This window comes from Abrus precatorius, unplaced genomic scaffold (assembly GCF_003935025.1).
Source record: "Abrus precatorius isolate BTA unplaced genomic scaffold, Abrus_2018 Scaffold9, whole genome shotgun sequence".
Taxonomy (NCBI): Eukaryota; Viridiplantae; Streptophyta; class Magnoliopsida; order Fabales; family Fabaceae; genus Abrus; species Abrus precatorius.
In genome coordinates, this window is record NW_020874439.1 from 29387441 (window position 1) to 29412813 (window position 25373).

General features: G+C 30.2%; 3 protein-coding genes across 3 annotated transcripts; 2 read left to right on the top strand and 1 right to left on the bottom strand.

The window, feature by feature from the left end:
* Nucleotides 1–681: 681 nt before the first annotated feature.
* On the bottom strand, nt 682–2376 carry LOC113850043 (60S ribosomal protein L37a). Its single transcript, XM_027480362.1, has 5 exons — nt 2321–2376; nt 1758–1797; nt 1158–1246; nt 980–1062; nt 682–895 (listed from the first exon to the last, which is right to left on the bottom strand). Exons 1-5 carry the CDS (start codon nt 2321–2323, stop codon nt 832–834), a joined length of 279 nt encoding a protein of 92 aa, XP_027336163.1. The 5' UTR covers nt 2324–2376; the 3' UTR covers nt 682–831.
* Nucleotides 2377–14781: 12405 nt separating this feature from the next.
* Nucleotides 14782–15525, top strand: LOC113851168 (FAS1 domain-containing protein SELMODRAFT_448915-like). Its single transcript, XM_027481647.1, has one exon. It carries the CDS (start codon nt 14782–14784, stop codon nt 15523–15525), a length of 744 nt encoding a protein of 247 aa, XP_027337448.1.
* Nucleotides 15526–17448: 1923 nt separating this feature from the next.
* LOC113850295 (novel plant SNARE 11) lies at nt 17449–21492 on the top strand. The gene is made up of 10 exons (XM_027480772.1): nt 17449–17525; nt 17600–17692; nt 18049–18142; nt 18294–18331; nt 18523–18611; nt 19306–19385; nt 20240–20296; nt 20409–20501; nt 20592–20666; nt 21354–21492. Exons 1-10 carry the CDS (start codon nt 17449–17451, stop codon nt 21447–21449), a joined length of 792 nt encoding a protein of 263 aa, XP_027336573.1. The 3' UTR covers nt 21450–21492.
* Nucleotides 21493–25373: the final 3881 nt, after the last annotated feature.

Below are 25373 nucleotides of genomic sequence, written 5' to 3' on the forward strand. Positions count from 1 at the left end.
CTTTAGGAGTTATCAAGAGCAATTTTAAGGATTAGTTTATTATTATTATTATTTGTTCTTACCATGTAAGTTTTTTTATTGCATTATGTATTGTCTTTAATTGAATATCAATTTAAATTTTTCATATTTTTTATAGTTTTATTTAATGTAATAGATTTTTATTATTAATAATTATAATATTTACTTTCTTAAATTTATAAAATATATGAAATTTAAATATAGTCATACAATACTTTTTTAATTAATTCTTTAAAAATATTAATTTAATTTAATGACATCCTTCCAAAGTACAAGAAAATTGCCAACTTTTAGATAAAAGATTAAACAAAAAACTCCACCTCACACTAGAAACGCCCGAAGAATAGATCAATTGAAAGTTACGATTTACGACAGGCATCTTGGCACCCAGATTATCGACCAAAAAGTGTAACAACAGAAAAATGGTAAATTTGTGGTCGCTATCCAGATCATTTTGAAAATAGTCGCTGCACGAAGCCAACGTTATGATCGTAGATCAAAACATTAGTACGATCCTTCTCCAAAAATATAAATTTTAATAACATCGGCAAAAAAAACGTATGAGTAAATTAAGTTAAAACTCAGCTTAAAAAACATAAAAAGAAACAACTGGCCACTGGCAGTTGCAAACATCAGACAGAAACTTCAAACTAACTAGCTCTAACACGAGCCAAATAATTAAAATTAGGAGTCTGATAAAGATAAAATTTAAAATGAAAGTTTACTTTGAATACAATCAATGCAGTTCTCTGAACATAATCTAGGCATTTCGCAGTGTTTAACAGAGTAAAAAAACTAGCATCAACTAAAAGCTCAACCCTCAGTTTGTTCCCTCAACCTCCTGATGGTGCTCCTTACAGTCACAGCACTTGCGGTACTGTCAAAGAGGTAAGAAAAAAGTCAGGTATAGGCATATAGCTGATTTGGAAAATAAAATGTTTGGGTAGAAAAGGAGCATTACTTCAAAGTGTAAGCACCGCCTGCTTTCACTTTACCACAGTCCTTGCATCCCCATATTCCTACAGCTTTCCTCTTCACAGCATACTGCAACAAATAATTGATCATCAGAATTCAAACATCCCAGAGTAAATACCTTAGTAGAGAATATATCCTGTAGACATACAAAACAAGAGGTCTACCTTTCCACAAAATTCACAGAAAAATTTGCTGTGTTGGCTAACTTCCATCTTCTTAATCTGCTTCCGCAGACTAGCCCCATAACGGGTACCTGATACAAGAAAACAAGCAAAATGGATACTCAGGATCTAATCCTAGAAAATTAAATAATCTTGCAACAGCATTTTCAGTCGCCTATACATAAATGCAAATAAGTTGATGTAAAAATAATAGTTGCTTACAAACATTTTTCAATTAATGAATTTGGTTAAAAGATAGAATAACTATTTTCATCCCAATATCTTAAACCTGTTAGTAACACAGTGCACCCTCCGCCTATATGTATTGCAGTTCATAAAAGGGTGTGGACGGGGGAGACAAAACGAGGCGTTGAATTTGTTTACCAGAGAGCATATAGTGTTTCAGCAACATTCCACTCACTCATTCATTTGCATCTTAACAATATATGAATCAACAATAATTCTCATAGACACTCAAGCATATACACATCAACAAACCCTATGGCAGCAAATTAGGAAGTATAACAACTGTCAAGTGCAAGCCAACAACTAAGCCACAAAGAACATATTCGATTTCAGTAAAATCGTAGTTAAAAGACACACCATATTTTCCAACAATGCCAGCCTTCTTTGTCCTCTTAGTCTGAGAAAACAAAACAACATCAACTTAATCCAATGAGACAACAAAAAGCCAAAAGGAAAGCAAAGTATATATCCATTTGAGGAGAGACTAAAAATACATCATAGTTGCACACATTCCTTTAACAGCAAGAATGTTTATGCAAAAGTTGATTAAATTAAAACCAATATTCAGCAAAGTCTTTTCAAAACAAAGATCTAATGAAATGTTACAGGTAAAAGTATTAATCCTAATAAAATTCAACTTCACTGAACAGCTTTGAATTCCAAGCTTTGTGGTGCGATTTTGGGAAATTAGGGATTAAGAAAATAAGGTAATCAATGCTGACAATGAACAATGCAATAAAATAATAAAAATCGATTGAGTGAAAATCTGAATAAAGTGGAAAATGATTCAACCAAAACAACTGGTTCTAGATTCCTTGATTGTAAACTTAAAAAAAATAGAAAACATAAATCGATGAGCGAATGGATTGACATGATTGGGAATGGATGATGGTCGTTGGAATGAAGAGAAGAGAGAGTACCATGTTTTCAAATTTCGAGATTGAAGGCGCAGCGATTGGGGCAGCGAACGAAAGCAGTAACCCAAAAAACCCTAACCCTCTTTACCCACATTTATAGAGAACCATATTGGGTATCGGGTCGGGTACAGGCCCATTTTTATTGGGCCATATATTGAAGGGAAATTTGAATGGATTTTGAGTCTCAGACCAAAAATATAGAATGGCTTTCTGAATATGTTATAGTTTGTTTATTTTATATTTAGTAGAATCAATTTAAAACAATTGACGTTGAATGAATTGAAGTTAAAAATATACTTTTTAATTATGAATAATACTTTAAAAGTGAGCTTAGATTAACTATTTTTAAAAATATTATGGTAAAATTGTTTTTGGAAAGAAATATAACACAATTAAAATTATTTTTACTAAATGAAACCAAATTAACATTTTTATTTTATTGTTCTCAGCTGTTTCTTCCAATGTGAGAGTTTTTTACCGTGAAAAAATAAAAAATAAATAAAAATCCTGATATAAATTCTCTGCCATTTTTTTTACATCAATCTGTTTCTTTTTGCTATTTAGAATTCGGTTCTGAATTCTGAGATAGTTTTTAGTTTTTTTTAATAAATAAATAATATTATTTAAATTATATTTATATATTATTATTTTAATAAATATTTTATTAGTTATATATAATAAAATAAGTTTTATTATTTAATTTTTTTTTTATATTATTTAAAAATAAATAAAAATAGTAATAATATTAATTTTAAATGTTTATTAAAATTTATTTGATATATTTAAGATAATAAATAATATTAAAATTTATTTGATATTTTTAAAATTTAGTAAAAAGAACCATGCATTGCTAGTTTCACCTTCAACCACAGCAAAGACAATGGGAATTATGTTGTTGCAGCCGTCTTGTGCAACTGCCACTAATAAAGTCCCTTTGTATTTGTCAGTAAAAAATGTTTCATCCACTTGAACAATTGGTTTGCAGAAGGCAAAACCATCAATGTATGCCATGAAGGTCCAAAACAACCTTTTGAAGAACACATTCCCCTTGTCAAGCAAGCCACCGTTGTATGCCGGTTGTGTACTTAATTTCCATATGAAGCCCAGAATATACAATTGCATTGCAAACAACTGTCTAGGTAACTTATGGTAAGACTCCTCCTAATTTCTGAAGATATTTTCAATGGCATATTGTTTCCCCAACCATCCCTTTCTATAGCTGATTGTATAACCCATTTTGAACTTTATGTGGGCTAAGATGGTTGCGATAGGTGTGGATGGATCAATCTCAATAATTTCACGAATGGTTTGAGAAATCATTTGTGATCTCAACTTGTTGTGATCATATGAAATGATTGGAGAAGCACATGTGTGGCACCCTTCAAGCTTCATTATTTCTCAGTGTTGCTCTTTGGTGTGTAATATAGCGCGACATCTCTAGGCACAATCGTTGTGAACGCATTTGACGATAAGCCTAGTTGTGCTTGACATTTTCACCTTGTAAGTGCAATGATTGACAATGTGAAATCTATTTATGGTGTCTTGGACTTGTTCTTTTATTGAGAAGCGTTGACCAACAAATAGTGTTCCAGACAGATATACTACCATTTCACGATCAAGGACATGGCCAAACTCAGAGTCATGTTCTTGTATTTGACTAGGAATGTTTAGAAAATGTGGAGGTGAGTTGTATAATGGTAATGATTTTGATAGTGAAATATTTGGAAGTAGGAGGGAGTCTTCTTCATCATCCTACTGTTGAGATAAGATTTGATCTTCGCCCTCGCTAAAAGGGTCAAATACTTCGATTGGGAGACCCACAACAACATGTTCTTCAAGAGGCTAAGAGGGTAGGGTTTGCTCAAATGGTTCGGAGAGTATTTCATTGAGGTCCATGAATGGACCAGTTAAAAGTTGTGTGTAGGACTGAAGGTCAGAATTCATATCATATGTTGAAAAGGATGGATTTATGGTTTCGTAAGTTTGGTAAGGTGAAGGTGAAAGTTGTGGTGGCTAGATTACGTTTGTAGCAAATGTAACATATAATTTTATACCTGATTGAAGTTGATTTGAATCGTGGATGTTGCAGAGTGCCTCGACATCTTCATCATCGTTCAACTCAACACATGTGTAGTTGCTAACTCTCGGGCTAAGTCTAATTGGGTAGCAAAAATATATGGTTGTCACCCTTTTATTTGAGTCTAGGTTAAGTTTTGTGTGGATGACTTTCTTGAGCCTTTGTAGAGTCACTCCTCTATTTAGATGTACTAATTTCGCTGATGGTGAGGTGAACGTGACTCCTTCATTAAGACATTGGTTAATGGCACCATCAGAGTGAACAATGACATAGATTGAAGACATTTTTAGAAGGAAAAGGTTCACAAGAACAAGGAACAAGGTTAGAAAGTTGAATGAATAAAATGAACACGAATATTGCTATTTATAATGGTAACGTTGGATTCTCAATCACGCATGCCAAGAGATAGTGACACCTCAGTCACTCAAACTAAGAGATAATGACTTCTCAGTCACGCATGCCAAGAGATAGTGACTTTTTAGTCACGCATGCCAAGAGATAGTGACTTCTCCGTTTATCTATAAATATGTTCATCCACGCCACATGTTTTCATTCAAACTTGCATCCATCTTTGTTCTTCGTTTCTCTTTGTCTTTGCTCCCATTACTAAAAATGTTGTTCTGGAAGCAAAACGAACACAGATCCGCCTCCAGTGGAAGAACGGTAAGTTTTACACATTAGCAAGTCTAACTGAATATGTAAATCAATATTCTACATATAATGTTACTAATTTATTAATAGCTGCAGGAAACTGAAAACATGATTTCATCTTTCTGTCATTTAATACCAGAACTCAGTCCTCTAATTGTTCCTATATTTGAACAACTTGGTTTTGCTGGGATAGCAAAGCTAAGGCATCTTAAAGTGGATCACGCATTGATAACAGCTTTGATCGAGAGGTGGAGACTTGAAACTCACACATTCCATTTTCCAACAGGGGAGTGCACCATAACCCTAGAGGATGTTGCACTTCAATTCGGGCTAAGAGTTGATGGTTTACCAGTCATTGGTCCAACAATGTTTGACTAGGAGGAAATGTGAGACACATATCTCGGTATCATGTCAGTCAAGGGAGAGTCACTTATTGGCTCTATGCTAAAACTAAAGTGGCTGAGAGACAACATGTTGTCATTATCAGAAGAACCATCTGAAGAAGAAGTTCACGCCCATTGTAGAGCTTATATACTAGGTTTAATTGGAGGTGTTTTGATGCTTGACAAAACAGGCAACAAAGTACATCTTATGTATTTAGTTTTATTAACTAATCTTAGAAGAACAAGACGATATAGTTGGGGTTCTGCTTGTTTAGCTATGTTGTACAGGGAAATGTGCAGAGCCACGGAAGTTAGTAGCAAAACAATGAGTGGTTGCTCATCACTGTTAATGTTCTGAGCATGGTATCGCATGCCATATATTGCGCTAATTTCTAATAATCCACCAACATACCCTCTCGTGTGCAGATGGAGCGGGGGTAGAGTACTAAACTTTTGAAATAAACCTTACAATGATGTTGTGGGATATAGATCAATGTTTGATCACATTCAAGCTAGTAAGGTAACTCATCATATTTATTTTCTTATCTTTTACACATCATCTTAAGTAACAAAGTTAAATATATTTGTAGTTTTTATGGGCGCCATATCAAGACTTGCAGACATCAATACCCATAGAAGCATATAGAGATGTCCAACTGTGGATTTCATGTACTGTCATCCTTTATTTTGCAATTGTTGAATGGCACCAAACAGATAAAATCAAATTACAGTTTCGTCTAATCCAAGAAGTCCCTTCTCCACCGAATAATTTGAATGACCTCCATAAAATTGACATGAGAGGAAGACAGGATGAAAATTAGGTTACAAGACATGCTCAATGGATCGAAATATGGAACAACAGACGTGAGCTGATAATAACAGGTCATCCAATTCAAGGCCCATTGTGTCACACACAAGAATACATGGAATGGTACATTGCTAATTCTATCTATTTTTTATCTGTGCCACAACTACTACAAGATCCAAAGACGAGCGACCAACAACAAAGGACTACCACCACATTTGAAATGGGTACGACTTCCATACTGTCGTACCGCGAGACTGCATCAATTCCTCTGAACATTACGCCAGAAGTAAACATAATTAACACAAGACATTCGTTTGCAACAACATCAGAAGATTTTTTTATAAACTTATTTGGAGTTGATTTTACAATTCTATCTTCAACACAAACTTACATGCAGTTTCTTTACCAACCGAATTTTGCTAATTAACCTGGTAATTCATCAAATGCATTTCAACAACTAGACCTTCATGATGATCCAAATCCTCCATAAGTTTATCCTGAAATCCTAGAGCAACAACCACAACAACGAAATCCACCATGTCACATACGTCGCCCTCGTTGTGGAACTGGCCACCATTACGAAGATAGTTAATTATTAATGTTGTTATTAATTTGTTATCATCTTTATTAATGTACTCTGTCTTCATCAATGTTACTTTAATAATATGAAAACGTTAATTTCAAAATATTTGTCTCAACTATAAATAATTAAATTATAATTTAATGTTTTATTTATTTTTTTAAAATAAATTTTTTATTCTCAAATAAAATTTATTCAAAATTATAATAGTATAATTTTAGAGTTTAGGATATTAAAAATTATAATATTAAATAATAACATTTTTAAACAAATAATTTAATTAAAATAAAATTTTTATTCAAAATATCACTTTATCATACTAATATTTAAAAATATTAAGTCAAAATTACATATTTAAATAAATAAATAAACATAATAATATTTAATATATTTTTTTATTTTTGAAAAATATATTTAGTATTCTTTAAGTAGAAATTATTTAAACATTACAATTATGATGTAAAATAATATACTTATTATTTAAATATTTTAAATAGTTTTTAAAAATTAACTAAAATAATTTACTTATTATTTAATTATTTTTTAAAAATTTAGTTATTATTGTTTTCTAAAAATATTATTTATCATCTTAAATATGTTAAATAAATTTTAATAAACATTTAAAATTAATATTATTACTATTTTTATTTATTTTTAAATAATATAAAAATAAAAAACAAAATTCAAATAATAAAATTTATTTTAATATATATAAATAATATAATATTTATAAATATTTATTAGAGTAATATATTATAAATATTTATTTTAACAAAATAATAATATATAAATATAATTTAAATAATAATATTTATTTATTTTAAAAAAACTAAAAACTATCTTATAATTCGGTTCCTAGAGAACCGAATTCTGAATAGCAAAAAAAAAATAAGTCTATTCGTGTAAAAAAAATGGCAAAGAGTCTATATCAGGTTTTTTATTTTTTATTTTTGGTTATTTTACGATAAAAAAACTCTCCAATGTGATCTTACTTATTCCGCCTTGAAAAATAATTTAACACAAATGGCATTGTTAAAATAAAATAAGTGTGTGATTATATGGTTTATATCATATATTAATGTTAAATTTAGAATTAAGATTAATTTATACATATTTAATTTATCATACTCTAAGATAGATTTATATCTATCTACAACTATATTTATTTATAAATTTATTACACTTACTGTATTTATTTTTAATGAAATTTATGATTATTAAAATTTAAAATGTTTAAAGAGCATATAATATCAATAATATGAACATTTCAATGCTAAAAAATTATTACATAAATTATTGGTGACAGGGATAATCATAACAAATGTTAATCTATATTAAAAAATGAAAATAACAAATTGGTATTAAATTGTATTTACTAAATATTGATTATAATGTTTACATAACTTAGGAATTTTAATTATAATAATTCATAATTATTATTGCTGAAATATATTCAATGAAATTTTATTAAAATTGATTGTATATAGAAACTGTTTCTTAATGGCTTTACGATGTTTAAAATAGAAACAACAAATTGGCAATCAACTACATTTAATAAAAATTTATTGAAATTGATAAAAAAAAAGAGTGTAAAATCTCACCAAAAAATGTTGAAGATGGGGAAAACAACCTCACAAAAAATAACCTCACAAAAATTGAATTAAGATGTTGATTTATTATTTTACTGAAAATAAAATTATATCATTGTTTGGAGTCTTGTTCAAATTTGAAAGTATTTATTAAAATGGTATAAAAAATTAAAATATATTTTCAAAAATAAATACTACACACTTACAAAATAATTATCTGGCACATTATTAACTTATATTTTCAATTTGTATTCACATAATTATAAAATTAAGACAATCATCAATTGATTCAGCTAACTTTTAGAAAAATAAATTATAACATAGGTGAAAAGATAATTTTTTATTACATTAATTTTTCATCTTCTAGTTATTACTAAATAAGTTTTTATTTTCTCCTATATAAGTAATTTTTACATACCTTTTAAAAATTTGAAAGCAATTTTTTTTATCATCTCATTTTATTTTTATGTTTGACGATAATATCAATTTTCAAGAGTACATATTGTTCAAGTTTATATTTTTTATTTTGTTTTAATAAATTATATTGAGAGATTTTATTTTAATTTGTTAAGGTATACATAAAATTATATTATTTTTTAACGGTATCATGTATTAGATTTTATTTTTATCTTATTAAATTGTATCAAATTTGTCAATATTTTATAAACTAATCCAACCTTGACAATATGAATTTTATTTTAGATAGTTAAAAATAAAAGTGCAAATTAGGTCACTTTAAATATAAATTGAAAACAAAAAGAATTAATTAGTATTTATATAATAGTAATTGATAAAAACATATTAATCTTCGGATTTTTGTTATTAAATTTTTATTATTTTAACAAATATTAATTATATTATCTTTTATACATTGTTATATGTTAACCATCTTTTGTTATATTTTTTTTAAGATTTAAATGATATTTTAGTCTCTATACTTAACTCAGATTTATAAGTTAATCCTTACATGTAAAAAATTTGTTAATCAGTTCTTAGACGTATATTTATTTTTAATTTAGTCTTTGTCATTAAATTTAAAATAAATGACATTAAATAAACAAAAAAACTACATTGAAATAAATATATATGAGAGGACCGATTTACAAATTTTTTATATATAAAGACTAATTTACAAGCGCCCTCCCCGACTCCGATAGCCAGTCTGGGGAGACGACTCGGTTAGCCCGAACTCCTTCAGCAAAAAGGGATTCAGAGAAAGTAGCAGGGAGAACGACGGTATGAACTGATGAGCTACCTGGACCACTTGACCCTACATCCTAGGCATGTTTTCGCTTCTTCTCCCTCTTGGACTCCTTCTCCTTGTCTTTGTCTTTTCTTTCCTTGGGTTGACCTTCAGCAAGAGTAGGATCTCGGGGAGGTTGGCGGTCTTAAGCCAAATGTGAAATTTGGTTCAAGACAGAGTTTCAGTGTTCATCAAGTGAAGTCCCTTTCGGAGCTCTCTACCTCAAACCTTTTCGGTAGCTTAAACCGAATCCTCTTTGTGTCATAATGTCTGCAATAAAAACAAGAAAGTCAAATCAATATAACTCTATATCCAAAGTATAAACTAGGGTAATAATGCATACTGTCCATATCTAAGCGAGGTTTGGGGGACTTCAGCCAAAGAATAAGGGCTCGGGCTGGTAGTTCCCGATAAAGAGATTTCAAATACTCCAGAGCTGATTGTTCTTCCAAGGACAACATCCCTTCGCGATACACATCATATCTCTGCGATACACGAGTCTAATGAAAAGGGAACAAAGGTTTATTTTCACTATTAAAAAAATATTTTCTACCTATAGGGTGGACGGTTACTTTAATGTACCCGGTTTTGAAACCTTTAAAAAAGGAAGTATAAGGTTTAAACAGAGGCAGTTCAACTTGCCTTAATACAAATACCCATCTTGCTTTATCTGAAGGACGGGTACAAAAAAAATGAAGAAACAAACATATACTAAGCTCTATATAATGAAATTTACACAAAATTCTGAATGCCTGCATAGCCGCCCACCCATTCAGATGAAGTTGTGTTAACGCGACATTCAAAACCCTCAACACACTCATCTGAAAGTTGTCAAAAGGAAGTCTAATACCTAAGTCCTTAAACATATATTCATATACAAAGAAGGTGTCAACCATTTCAACACCATCTCCTAAAAATACTAGATTGGGATTACCAGATCCATCCCCTCAGCAAACGTTTATGGTTATAGGATAAGGATTTGAAGCCTCCCATAGTGATATATCACAATGGTCTATAAAAGATTGAAATTTTTTATTTTTCTGGAAACGTGAGAAGTAGGTGGCCACTTCACCGTGAATCTACTCGTATCTAGGAATCAAACAGGGGGAAAGATTGGTCTTTGTCTTGGGGGGCTAGTGTTCGGTAAAGACTCACTACACTTGGTATTATCAGTAACAACATTTGATGATTCAGCATTGTCGTCACATTCCCTAATAGTTGTCTCAGGCCTATCTCGAGCAGTATTCGGCCTTGAAGAAACCTCCTCAAACCTTTCGGTACTCCCGAGGTCCCCAACCCCAACAACAGTAGTCAGTCTCGCATGATCTGACAATGAATCCTCCCACTCAAATGAATATGCCATGAGTATAACAGGAAAAAAGAAGGGTAAAAAAAGAAACAATGTGTACCTTAAGGTGTCGGAAGAAAAGAAAAAGCTTCTAACAAGATAACAATAGTATACACCTTGGTTTAGAACAGAAAGCGTAAGATGAAGCATGGTCTACCACGTATTTATAGATCACAAGGTTTCGGGTAGATGAAGCGTCACACTCCGTTTCAACCGTTAGATCTTTTTCAAGATAGGTGGATATGATTAACTGACCTTTTGTTTCAAGAAGCATGAATCCCGAGAAGAAACCCTAAAAAATTGAAACCCTAATTTGCCAAAACCTTGAGTTCTGACAAATCCAAAAGGTTAAGCCAAACATGTATTCGGCCTCAACATCAGTAAAAGGATTCCGAGTACCTACTCGGAATAATACTCAAAACTGAATATGGAAGTAGTAGCCTCTACACCATTACCTACATGCAGAAAAATGCATCACCAACAAAAGAACTGACAACGGGATTTAATAAGCCCTTCAGTCGTACATTTTCAGGCTTGGGGGCTAGTGTACTGGATAGAACATTATTCGGTCTTAAAGATAAAAAAAGGAATTCGAATACCCCTTCGGCCTCAACAAGATGAATACCCTGTCGGTCAGATTAAAGAATAATTAAAATTAGGGATAAGTAATTAAAACATTATTTACTTAATTGAAGGGCCAAAATCAAGGTTGATTTACAAAGCCCATTAGCCTATAAAAAATGCCTATAAAGGAAGGTAAGAGGTACAAGTAAAGGGTTTGCTTTTGAATATTAAATAGCATTTATTACTTAAACCGACACCTGACTTTATAATCGAAGTACTTTTTGCAGGTACACTGTCCTTACGTCAGATAGAGAGAAAATTAGCAATACAGAAAATGATGTTACCTTATCCCACAGTAGAAGAGCATCTTGAAGATTAGTGTATCCCTAGTAGGAACACAAATTTTTTACATATACAGACTAACTTACAAATTTGAGTTTAAGGTATTTATGTTTTTGGCAACACCTATGGGGCCTATTCAAGGACAAAAAGAGTTGAGGTTTAGGGTGGGTGACAGTAATGGTAAGGGTGAAAGTGGTGAAGTGGTTGAGAAGAAAAGAGAATTAAGTGAAGATTATTGAGTTTTGGGGATAAGAATTTAAGAGAGGAAAAGACTTTGACCTTTATTAAATTCGCTCTACCCAAAATTTTTTGCTTTACCCTAACATTTTCCACTTGTCTAATTACTGAGTAGTTTTTGGATATCAAATAGACCTCTTAGAAGGTAATTTTAATGTGGCCAATTTTTCCTCTTTTGCAATCAGTTTCGCTATAGTACTTGTTGTTCTAGCTAATTGTCCACTCTTTCCAAGTGTGATTTCTATGTTATGTATAGCCATGCCTAAGGGCATATCAATTGAAGTGGATTCTTCTTTTCTATCAATCAAAACCCTTTCCCAAGTTGTACAAGCTTCTTCTAAAGCATTAGTTTATGCAAAGGAAGAAGAAGAATGAAGAGAGTAGAATTGTAGGTGGAGGCAAAGGCAAAGGAGATGGTGTGAGTGAAGGTAAGAGTGGTGAAGTAGTTGAGAAGAGAAGGAAATTTGATGAGAGTTGGTTGAATTTTGAAAAGGAAGGCCAAGAGAGTATTAAATTTTGACCTCCATTAAATATTGGAAAGATTGGGATTGAGAGGTGGAAAAGCATAAAAGTTAGGAAAGAAAAATGAGATCATTTTATTTAGTTGTCTCTATAATTGATTTAAATTTACAAGTTAGTCCCTATATGTAAAAAATTTATAAACTAGTCCTCATATATACATTTATTTCAATTTAATTTTTTACTTATTTAACATTATTTACTTTAAACTTAACGGCAAAAATTAAATCGAGAATACTAACTTACAAATTCGAGTCAAAGGATCAAAATATTAATTAAATCTATTTTTAATTATTTTAATTGATTTTTTTTTCTTTTCTAGAACAATTATACACGTTTTTGCATATAAAAAAAGTATTGCTCTAAGATTTAAGAGTACATTAAGGAAAATAAAAATATACATCATAAAAATTTTTTAATGTCAACAAATAAAAACAAAATTGTTGTATTTAAAAATAGTTATTTAATGTTGCAATATATTATACATGTTATTAAAAAAATTAGATTATTATGATAATGTAATTCTTTACCATGTATTTGAGTCTATAAATTTAAAAAAAATATAAAATATTATTTTAATAATAATATATTTATAAAACAATTGAATGTTATTTATTATTAAAATTTTATAATAATATTTTAACTTGCATTTTTAATATTTTGATATCATGATGAATAAATAAGTAAATGAATTATAATATTTTAAATTTAAATTAAGTTTAATTAATATAAATCATATTATATTTATGAAATTTTGTATCTAGTTATGATAAGTTGTATGTTACATAATTCAACAAAAGAAATACAAATTATTGTTGTTAAGGAATATAAAAAATATTATTTATAAAATAATATTCATGATCTTTTTAAATGTAATTATATTTAATAATATTTAATACAATAAAAATTAATATTATATATTTTTATATTAAATTATATTTTTTATTTGTTTTAAAATAAATTAATTTAGCAAATAAATAAATAAACCGGTGCATCCTAGTGTATAGTATATGTAACACACGATTTTGAACTAATGAAGTTATTAAGTCTCGGATCCTTTATTGAACATCCCACATATGACTAATTAACGTGTCTGCAACCCCATTACAAACTCAAAGAACATAAAGAAAAGCCATTATATTCTAAAAAACTTAAAAATACAAATTTTTTTAATGTATATTTTTTTTAAAAAATGTCTTACATTAATAAAAATGGGGGAAGGAAATATAATTAAGAAATGCACAAGGCCACTGTCTAAAGCATTTTGGATATAATTGTAATTTCAAGTTCAAATTCTATATAAAAACCAACATATTTTAATAAATTTCTGGCGAAATAACTATTAATAATAAGTTTGTCATCAAATTGACTTGATCTACCCGTATATTAGGTACCTTCATATTTATAATTAAACACCTGTGTATGATGATCTTGTGGTATGAATCATGCTATAACTTTTTTTCTTCAAAAACTTGCTTTGTAAGTATCTATTTATGATGTAAAAACAGGGGAGATCAAAATTCCCTGAAGACTACTAACTTCTGAGTAAAAGTTGATTTACACGTGAACAAAACGGCTTAAATAATTTATGATAACGTAAATATTTTATTTAAATGAAATTTTAATTTTAATTGATAAAAACACGAACAATATCTATAAAACAGTGCAAGTTTTGTCTTTTGTATTTTTTTCACTCTCAATTTTATTTTCCGTTCTATAACTAAAACATGGCCATATTTATTGGCGTATTTTTTAGCATGGTACTCTTGCTTGTGTTATAAGATGGAACCTAAGGTTAAGCCGAATAATTATGATGGTGCTTTGCCGCTGTATTCAATTAAATAATAAATGCCAGAATAATTAATCTAATGCTATTTTAATTACCCAAAGTTTTGTGGCAGCTCAGTTGAGATTTATCATTACAATCGCTACTCGATCAAGCTCCCAATCATCCAGGAAGTGTGTGAGGCTTAGTTGGTGAAGCAGCACCTTTTCATGAGCACACAAAAAATTTACCCTATTTGTCATTCAATTCTCAAAATCTAAAATGCCATTTTCATGATAAAACCAACTTATTGAAAAGAGAAGAGAAATCAAGCAACTTGAAGAAAACATCATCGAATATGGGAAGCAACACGTTCTTAGAAATTTTCCTCTTATTGATGTTGATTTCATTAATCACCCCATCAGACATTAATTCAAGGAATGAAGACATCGTTGCAGCCACTAGGGAGATGCAAAGGGCAAATTACTTCACATTTGTAATGCTCATCAATATGTCACCACTTGACCCAGGACTTGAGGGGAATGTGACTTTCTTGATGCCCAATGATAGAATACTAGCTAACATAGGGTTGCAAGAGGGATCCATTTCTAATTTCTTGCTCAGACATTCAATCCCATCACCTTTGCTCTTTGATGTCCTGCAACAATTTCCCACTGGCACAACTGTTCCTAGTTCACTGCCAAATTGCATGCTGAGAATCACCAACAATGGTAGGAAGAATTATGTTCTCAACAATGTGAAAATTATAAGCCCAAATATATGTGTAGCTGGATCTTCAATTCGATGTCATGGCATAGATGGGGTATTGTCAGAAACGTGTGCATCAGAAGCTAACTATAGTGTTCCTTCACCTCCATGTAACAGCACAGAACCTTCTTGTAAGGCCTCACCTCCAATTCCATCTCCTTTTCCTTTAGCTCCTCCTCCTCCTCCTCCTCCTCCTTCTACATCGACAGCGCCTAGTCCAACAATTGCAAATGTTGGGCCAGAGAAATCAGGATCTCCCCATTGGGTTTCTTATGATGGGTCATTGAATTTTCTGGCATGCTTGATGTTGTCTTTAACATGGATCTACTTTTAAGCCAGGCAGATTGAGAAGTTGAAGTTCAGCTAATTGAATTTAGGGAGCAAATGATTTATTTAGAGTATAATATTGAGAAGTGCATATGACACGTGAATAATTTATTTATTTTATCATAAGTTTATTTTTCCGTTTTCTTAAAAAAGCTGTTGTAATGATGTTGATTTGTTTTTCTTTAAGGGGAAAAAAGTTGGGTCTTAGTAATTGCCAACTTGCAGTAATTTCAGCAATATTGTGTATTAAGTAGTAAAATCATGGTTTTATTAAGTGGGCAACGATGCATCTTTTGATACTTTTATTATTCAATAAATTTTGTAGTAATTTTTATTCTAATTTTCAATTAATTAGTCATTTTTGTATCACAAATTTAAATCTTTATTTTTTAATATTGTAATTTTCTTATTGTTTTCTTTTTTTTTTCTTAGTAAAACTGCCTTCATTATTATTTATTTTTTAAATTTTTAATTATTTTTAAAATATTTTATTATAATTTTTTCTTCTAATTTCAGTTTTAATTTTTTTCTCTAAATTTAAACTATCTATTTAAATCAATCATGCACGTTTTCTTTTATGTTTAACATTTTATTTAAATTAAGAAAATATCCTAGTAATGTATGGGATGGCTGCTAATTTGTTTATAATTTGGGTATTTTTTACACCATTTAAAATGAGGCCTAATAGACATATATACGTAATTGTTTAATTTTATATCTATTTAATTTATTCTGAGACAAAAACACGCTTTCACGTTGTGCTCGATCATCGCCGATGATTAGCAAAAAAAAAATAATGCACCAACCACTGGGCAAAACTATACTCTGTACCCCACGAACCAACATGTGAAAAATGATTGAAACTTTCTGATGCAGAAATGAAAGACCAAGTTTTGAGTGTTTTCACTCTCTATTATCATGGGTGTTTGTTTGTTTGATTAACCTAATCCCCATCAACTCTATCTGAAATCTAAATTGGGTACTTGGTTTCCATTAGGTCCTGTGCCAAGCACACGTGAGAGCACTAAGGGTTATAATTTATAAAAAACTTCGAGGTTGGGTTGTGCAGTTAGTCAAATTTTGGTTAAACCTAAAATCCATATAATTTTTAAATGCAAAACATTGTAATATTATTTTTTAAACTGTTTTTACAAAATAATTAAACTTTTCATTTCTTTTTTAAAAATATTTACTTATTGTCCAGCTTGAATTAACTCACCCGTAATGTCCAAATCTAGCTTTCTTATTTCTCCTAATGTTTTATATATTATTTTTAAATTATCGTCTTCAAAATAATTTAAAGCACTTATGTTGTAATTTATTGGTACATTTTTTTAAAAATAAATAAGTATACATATATTAAAAAAATTGAACAGTAGATGATAATTTTTTTTAATGAACAATACAAGGTAACGTTAATTTATTAAATATCTTAATATTAAGTACATTATTGTTAAAATATTAATTTTAATTTTAGAGAAACTGGACCATGTACATTGGTATTTTGATGCCATAAAATAGCGTACTAGATTACACAGGCTGTCTCAAACAAGATCAAAATCTATAACAGCAATGAAGCGACAGAACAAAACGAACCCAACCACCACGGGAATCCTAAACCTAATAGCGGTTTAAATTAAACGGCCATATTTGTTTATAACAAAAATAAAAAATAAAAAAAAAAAAAAAATTTCTGTGAAAAAATAATCACGAATCACGAGGGAGAAGGACAAAGTTTTTTGTTTTGTTCCTCGTAAGTAAACGAACGAGACTGAAGATCCTTCATCCTTCCTTGGTTGAGGTTGGATCCCAAATGCTGCTATAGCACGCCGTTTGGGTGCAACCCAAAATCTTTTCTGCAATCTGCATTCCCCTCCCTCATCAAAAACTCTATCCAAATAATCCTCTTCGCATCAGATCTCGCCGCGTCATGGATCAGTTGTCGGCGATCAGCGAGGACCTGGCCGAGATCGACGGACACATCGCCGACAATTTCCGCGCCCTATCGTCTGAATCTCAACCTTCCCATTTCCTTCTATGTTCCTACGTTGTTTTCTCATCGGCTGTTGTTGTTGTTGTAGAAATGGGTTTCAGAAGTTGGAGAAGATTAAGGATTCGAATAGAAAGAGCCGGCAGATGGAAGAGCTCACCGAGAAAATGCGAGATTGTAAACGGTAATTTTCGCCTTTCACATTCCTCATTTTTATTCTTTCATCTTTTTATTTTTTTGGTAGAACTATGAGCAAGCTTGGTTGTTGTTGTTTATGATCGACGTATTGATATTGCATTTTTGTGTCACATTGTAAATTGTTCGTTTTGTAGGCTAGTCAACATATGTCACGTTTTCCAGATCTGTGATGAAAATTAATAATCCGAAACTTGTTTAATTTTGATCTGTGTTCAAAAGCTTGATAACCTTGATTTTCCTGAACGGTGAAAACGCCGTTCGGTGTTGGAAGCACGCCTCGGAATTGAGGTTTTACTTTCTATGCTTACTCAAGTGTGTGTATTGTGGGATCTATTGTTGCAGGCTTATTAAAGAGTTCGATAAAGAGGTCAAAGTTTTGGAGAATAGCTTTGATAGAGAAACCAACAGAATGTTGAATGAGAAAAAGCAGTCAATGGTGAGATGTTAAGCTGTGGACACCTATGTGATATGCTTTTCTTCGTTGATACATTGACTTTGCTAGTTCGTCATATCGTAGGTTTATTGGATTTCATTAGGTATGATATTCATCAATGTCACTGACGAGTGTTGTCTGTTTTTTGTTGCAGATCAAAGAGTTAAATTCATATGTTGCTTTGAAAAAGCAGTAAGTTAAAACATCATATTATGTGGTTGATCTTAGCCTTTTTGGCAGGCGTAGATTTCATTTGCTCATATTATATGCTTCTGCTTCCTTAAAATGTCATTGAAGGTCATTCTATTCTTACATGAGTGGATGTATTCCTTGATAGTGTCAACCAATTAGTGCATGTGTTTTATTGAAAATTTGAAATGCAGATATGCTACAGATATTGAGAATAAACGAATTGAACTCTTTGAGGGGCCCAATGAAGGTTATGCAGAAGAAAATGGCCTCCTGGCATCCTGTAAGCCTACCTATTCTTCATATCGGTTATGTTAAGCTAATATTCCTGTATCATTAGTCATAACACATTTTCTGCAGTCACTTCTTGTGCTAGGCCTTTGCTTCTTGTTATGCTTGATTTATATGACTTGTGGTTGCCTAATTCTAGCAAATACTAATGCAATGAAGGGGGAAGCATAGACAGAAAATGTGGTCATTATGTGTAGAGAAAGAGTCCTTAATCATTACCGTGAAAGGGAGAACTGAGAAAAAAATTATCATGGTTATGCAATATTTTATTTTGGGAGATGGTCTTGGTGTGCTTTGATATGCTCATCAACATGTGTGCTGCATAGTCTAAGTTGCTGTCTGGCCCTGCTTTGATCATTTTCATTTTTTTGAGAAATGACTTTTTTAAAGCTTCAATAGAAAGCATAGTTAGAAAGAAATAAATTCGTCTAAAAAACATTTTCGCTTCTACTTTTGCTTCCTTGGAGAAACACTAATATCATACTTCTCTTTTAAATATTAATAGCATATTTTCTGCTTTCCCTGTCGCGTAAAAGCACATCTATATTTTGGTCAACCACCTCAAACAGATAAAGAATTTTTAAAAAATAAAATAAAACAAGCTGTTCTGGATTTCATAGCATTACCAAACTGAATTAAGTTGTTTTCTATTGTGGTTAATGTGGACTGTTTATGATGTATTGCAGCAATGACAAATCAACAGCTAATGGATCATGGGAATCGGATGATGGATGAGACAGATCAAGCCATTGAAAGGGGAAAGAAGGTTGGTTTGTTTCTTGATCATAACTTTTTTTAAAATATAAAGAATACAACAAATTTATTTGTAGCCTGCTATTTTATTTTTCTAGTCCTAGGGACCCAGAGGGAAATGACTTGGTTCTACATAACACATATTTCATCATGACAGGGGCCCTAAGTCATTGTTACCATCTTTTTGGTCTTATTTTTCTGTCCTCCATTTCTTGTTTGTTTTCTTTTGTTTATCTGGCACCTACTTGTCATTTTGCTTCCAACAATATCTTTGTTACATGTTCTTCCTTGATTAAATTTATGAACGCATTCTAAATCTGTAAAGTCTGTTTTAAATTAACATTATTGTAGTTGTAACACTGCCATCCTAATCTTACTTTTGTCATTCCCAATTTCTTTATCATCCTTTCTGCTAGATTCCCAGTTTCCAGGGTATTGTAAAATCACAAAATCAGTGAAATGATGAAAAAGTATTTGTAGGGGGGTGGGGTGATATTTCCATCCTTTTTCATGTTCAAAGGAAGCAAATATTCTGTCTTTCAGATGTCTGTAAAGTTTTTATGACATGGTATGTTCTAATATTAGACCCTATGTAGCAGTTACTGAAGAAGTTATCCATGCACCTCTTTGGATTTAATGCAGAAAAATTGTGCATTATATGTATAACTAACCTTAAGGCCACAATTTAACTCTATCTTCTGTCCTTGAAGTTTGAAGGACAGAGGAAGTTGTGAAGGAGAAATAAAAAGTTCTGGATAATGTTTAATTTGATGATTATGGACATTTAAATTTTGCTGCCCTCCTGGGAGTAAAAAGGGGAACTTTGCTGACAGAAAGTTTATTGCTGTAATCCCTCTGCATTAATAGGTAGTACAAGAGACAATAAATGTTGGTACGGAGACTGCAGCAGCTCTTAAGGCTCAGGTATGAATCTTATGCATAGTCACACACCCAGAATTAACTGAGACGAATTAAGAGAACATAAAAACTTGAATTTAACATGAGAACTAATTGCTGTAATCTCTTCCATATTTAGACGGAACAAATGAGCAGAATTGTTAATGAGCTGGATTCAATCCATTTCTCTTTAAAGAAAGCATCTCAATTGGTGAAGGAAATCGGTAGGCAGGTCAATTTCTACAGAATCCACATCATTTTATTGCAAAATAGTTACTATATGAATCATTCATTCATTAACTTACTGGCGTTTTTGCAACAGGTTGCTACTGACAAATGTATTATGGCATTACTTTTCATTATTGTCATGGGAGTAGTTGCTATCATTATTGTGAAGGTAAGAGAAGTTTACTTCTTGATTCTTATGGTTCAATTCAGAACTATTATCCTCTATGGTTGCCATCTTTCTAGGCAATTTATCGGGGCCGAGTGATTTTTTTACTTATGGTTATGGCAGAAATTGCTTTACAATATGTGTAAGCACTGATGTTGCGTATGGAGCATAAATTATTGATTTACTGATTAAACATGAAAATGACCTCGATTTCCAAGTCTTCACTGGACAGCTTTTGATGGGCTTCTACAGATCTATAGCTTCTAGTTTATATTTTGTTGATATCTCTCACGCCAAGGTTCATTTTTGTGTCCAAATTATCATAACAAATTATTGAAAATTGGCAATATGTTTGAAAAAGATTGTTTTCACCACGACAGTGCCAAAAAAACTTGTCACGGAGCACTTTAATTGACATGGTAACTAATTACTGTATAAATTTTAAAAAAACATATCCAAAGTAGAGTCGGGGCTGTATACAAATGGTGAAGAAAATCTACAAATCGAACATAGTTATGATGAAGTTGACAATTGTAAATGCCATTTTTCTTTTTCGTAAACTCCATCTTGGTTTCATTTTACCCAGTGGAACTGCTATGTGCTTCCCAAATTGCTTATTTTTACTGATTAAAGATTCTGACAGTGCTCAGATTATGACTTACGATGCTAACTTTCTTGTCAAATTTTCAGATTGTGCACCCAAACAACAAAGACATTCGCGACATTCCAGGATTAGCTCCTCCAGTCAATAATAATCGAAGACTGCTTTGGAGTCACAGTGGATGAATTAAAAATGAACATGGTGAAGAGCTCATGACAAATGAGCAGTGGGGACACAAAAAATTAAAACGATCATGTTTATGAGTTCATCAAATTGTTTTGAAGCTCTTTGGTTTGATGGTGATCACATTGGCTGCAGCTGTTGCTTGGAACAGAGTTGTCAATGATTGATTTTGTTATCACATGATAGTGGGAAGGGTGTGGCGTATTGGTTGACCTGAAGCATATGATAGAACATCGATCTAGGCATGTTCGCTTGATTTTTTCATGAACTGAACAATTTTTTACTATATACCTTCCATCTATTGAATCATCGGAAAAGCCGAACTAATGAGTCCTCGAGATTGTTTGTTGTCTTGCTGACATCTTGTAATATAACGTGGCTTTTACTGTGTACCTTCTGTCCTTAAAAATTACCTAGTATAATATGTATTATCAATTTATAATATGATTTATTTACGTTTAAGTCTTATGTATGTTTAACTTTTTATTATAATCTGTCTTAAATGTTACCGCGCCTTCACAGTACAGGACCACTTCGTCTTTTTCTCTCTTTTTTAAGTTAATTTATAAGGATTAATTTATATGTATAAAAATTAATTAATATTCATAAGACAAAAAATATGAAGACAAAATGAATATTAAAGTTCTGTTAAATTAGTTGTTTTTGTCTCCTCAATTGATTTTTGAACCGATAAACTTGTCATCTTCACCTCTAATTAGCCAATAGCCAGCAGTCTCGCTAAATTAAGTCTTATTTGAAAGGCATTCTACATTCTATTTTTCATTTATGCAGAGAGCACCTTTGATCAATCATGGCTGATTAACAGAGTTCTCAATTCGGGCTATCTCCCTGCTTGTATTAGGTAGCAAAGTTTAAGTAAGTCAAGTTAAAGTAAAAAATAATTTAGACATTTAAAATGATAAACTAATTTTAATTTTTTGTATGTAACGAGTTCATGTAGAAAGTGTGCTTTACGACTTTAAAAATTAAATATATTTTAACATCTATTAAAAAAAAAATAAAAAGTTATATTAATGATTTTCTTTTTTTTATAATGTAATAATTTTCTTTAAGACGTTAAAATTTAAAACATCAGTATCTACCCAGCAAATTTAAACAAAAAGTATAATCAAATCACTTCTCCAACAAAAGTAAAAGTAAAATAAACATTCCAAGTAGTTTCGAATATTTAAAACAAACGTTTCAACTACTCTTTCAATTATTTAAGCTTCTTCGAAAAAAAATTATATCTTTAATTGCAATGATCTTTCTTGTTTTATAATCTAAAATTAAATATTGATTATGTTAATAAATTTTAATAAAAAAATTAATAATTTAATTTAAAATAAATATTAGTTTTAAAAAAGCATATTCATTAAAAAAAAAAATGAGCAATGAGGGGCTGCGAGCTGACCTATCCCAAACTTGCATGGATTCAGGCCTTAATGGGTAAATTTTAATTTCTAAACCCTTATTTTGTGGATATATTTTTGTGTTGACCTATGAATAGACTTATTTTGTTCTACTGATTAATAACTTCTTTTTATTCAAATTTCCCGTTGTGTATTTCAACTTCACTTGATTTGAGTGAACAAAATTTGCGCTTGCAAGAATACTTGTTTTAATGATCAAGCACTTATATTTATAGCCTTTCTACGTTATCTTATGAACGATTATGGTATCTTTAATTTTTATAATTTTTGAATTATTAAAGTTAAGTCTTTTTATTTTAAAGTTTATCTAATAATTAGCAAAACATAATAATTGTTAGGTGACCTTGATTTGTATACATTAACAAAGAAAAGTATATTAATTATTAAAAAAAAATTAAAATAACTTCAAAGTGTTGACTTTGGAATCTTAATTTTTTTTAATTTATTCATATATTTTATATATTTTCTCCTTTGTTAATACATACAAATTTGGGATGTAGCTTAATTTTAATAGTTAAGAAAATATAAAGATTAAATGTCAAAAATTAAAATTAAAGAAATCAAAATTACAGATAAAAATTATACACGAAAGAACAATCCAATTAAATCATGATTGAAAAAGCAACGCTGATAAAACTCAACTCTTTTAGCTCCCACACCTGCCATGCATGCATTACTTTAGCGAAATTTTTATATTAAAAAAGAAAAAGATGAATTTTTGAAAATAAAATGTTTTAACAAAATTGTTTTATTTTTAACTTAAATTATAATTTTTTCCTTTTTCTCTATTTCTTTTCATTAAACCAAACAGAGGGCTATACTTTAGAACTTGAGTAGTTTTACAAAATTAATATAAATTAAGCTAACAAATGATACCATGCTCTTTGACTCGAATCATTTTAGCTTTGAATAGTCGCGTTAGCTCGTTTAGCTCATAAAAAATTGTTATTTACATAATATCTTATATACATCACCTTTATAAAACATAGTGAATTTGTTGTAAAAGTCAATAAATAAGAGTGTAAGTTAATTATTGTGATAATTTTGAGTTAAATCGATGATAGTTACACTTTTTTTACTCAATTTTTTTTATTACATTTATACATTTTCACTTCTAATTATATCTAATACCAATTTCTTTTTAACAGTTATATTTGATTTCTGCTGTCTCCACAAATGTAAGAAATGTGAGGCAAATCTCACTGTGTAAAGAGCATTATTATTATGCCAGCAACTCGTGTCAGAATCAACCATTTTTCTAGGCTGGACTGGTTTTATTTGATTCAAAATAAAAACAAACACAATTAAATTCAAATTATAATGAAAATAAGTCAAAATCCGTTTAATTTTCTTTCATTACAAAATTGCTATATACTAACATAAAATGAATATAAGCGTTATGTTTGTTTCCTTTAATATCTTTATTTTAAAAATCAAATTATCTTCATAAATAATATAGGTTTATGCTAACAGTGTAATTCATTATGTCGACAAGAAAAATTATATACGATTCAAGAAAAGATAGGATGAACTAAAATGAAGAAGATGTTAACAAAAGTCCTCTATATTACAAAGTAAGAAAAAAGTGAAGATGAATCTGAATCTACAAGAGGGAGGTTTGACTCCAGTCATGCAAGAAGATTCTTCCATTCAACATCTACAAATTAGGTATTTTTAATCTTTTTAGATATAAAAATATTTCATACAAAAATAGTTCTTTTTTCTCAAAATTTAGATATGTTTTTTTGGACATAAAAAACAATATAATCAGTTATGAAAGAATTAAATATTTTATAAACATCAAATTCTTCCTAAAAACCTAATGGCATCCACTTTAGTATACTCATTTAAATTAATTTTTCTAATAATTGATTTAACCTTTTTTTTTACTAACTCTAAATTTAAATAGAGTAATGAAATTAATATTATACATAATAAACAGGTCATTAATTTATTTAAAAAAGATCTTATTATCTATACTCTTACAATTTTAGAAAAAGCAATTCATAAAGACTTTAAATCAAAACAAGATATATCTTAAATATGTTGATTGTCCATAGACATTACATTCTTATATAAAGGTTCTTCAGACCAGATAATTTATTTTTTTTAAAACCCTTATCTATTGATTTGTTAATACCTATGATTAGGTTAGAGTTTAGGGGCCTATTTATAAGCTTTTTTTTTTGTTGATAACTTGAAACTGTAAATTACTATCTAAATTTATTCTAAGTAAATCTTAGACAAAAGCTTCTTCGTTATAATTCTTATTTAAGTCTTTGTGTAATCTACTTATGATATGTAAAATTTCTTATTCATATAGTTATCTAAAATGAGCCTTCCTATTAGGGGTGTATTTGATCAGAGTAATATCATGACTAATATAACTTTTAACATTATCATTTTTCTCAAATTTGAGTTTAGGTTTGAATTTTTCTACCTTTTTGATTAATTATTGTTTTTAGATCCTATAAAACTTTTAACATCAGATTT

What these genes read in the sequence shown, in the direction of transcription:
- LOC113850043 (XM_027480362.1), bottom strand. An exon ending in TCTGTGAATTTTGTGGAAAG is followed by an intron (nt 1,063 to 1,157) that starts GTAGACCTCTTG and finishes TATTTGTTGCAG; the next exon opens with TATGCTGTGAAGAGGAAAGC. An exon ending in GGCGGTGCTTACACTTTGAA is followed by an intron (nt 896 to 979) that starts GTAATGCTCCTT and finishes CCTCTTTGACAG; the next exon opens with TACCGCAAGTGCTGTGACTG.
- LOC113850295 (XM_027480772.1), top strand. Translation starts at nt 17,449, where the DNA reads ATGGATCAGTTGTCGGCGATCAGCGAGGACCTGGCCGAGATCGACGGA. An exon ending in AAATGGCCTCCTGGCATCCT is followed by an intron (nt 18,612 to 19,305) that starts GTAAGCCTACCT and finishes GATGTATTGCAG; the next exon opens with CAATGACAAATCAACAGCTA. An exon ending in TTGCTATCATTATTGTGAAG is followed by an intron (nt 20,667 to 21,353) that starts GTAAGAGAAGTT and finishes TCAAATTTTCAG; the next exon opens with ATTGTGCACCCAAACAACAA.
- LOC113851168 (XM_027481647.1), top strand. Translation starts at nt 14,782, where the DNA reads ATGGGAAGCAACACGTTCTTAGAAATTTTCCTCTTATTGATGTTGATT.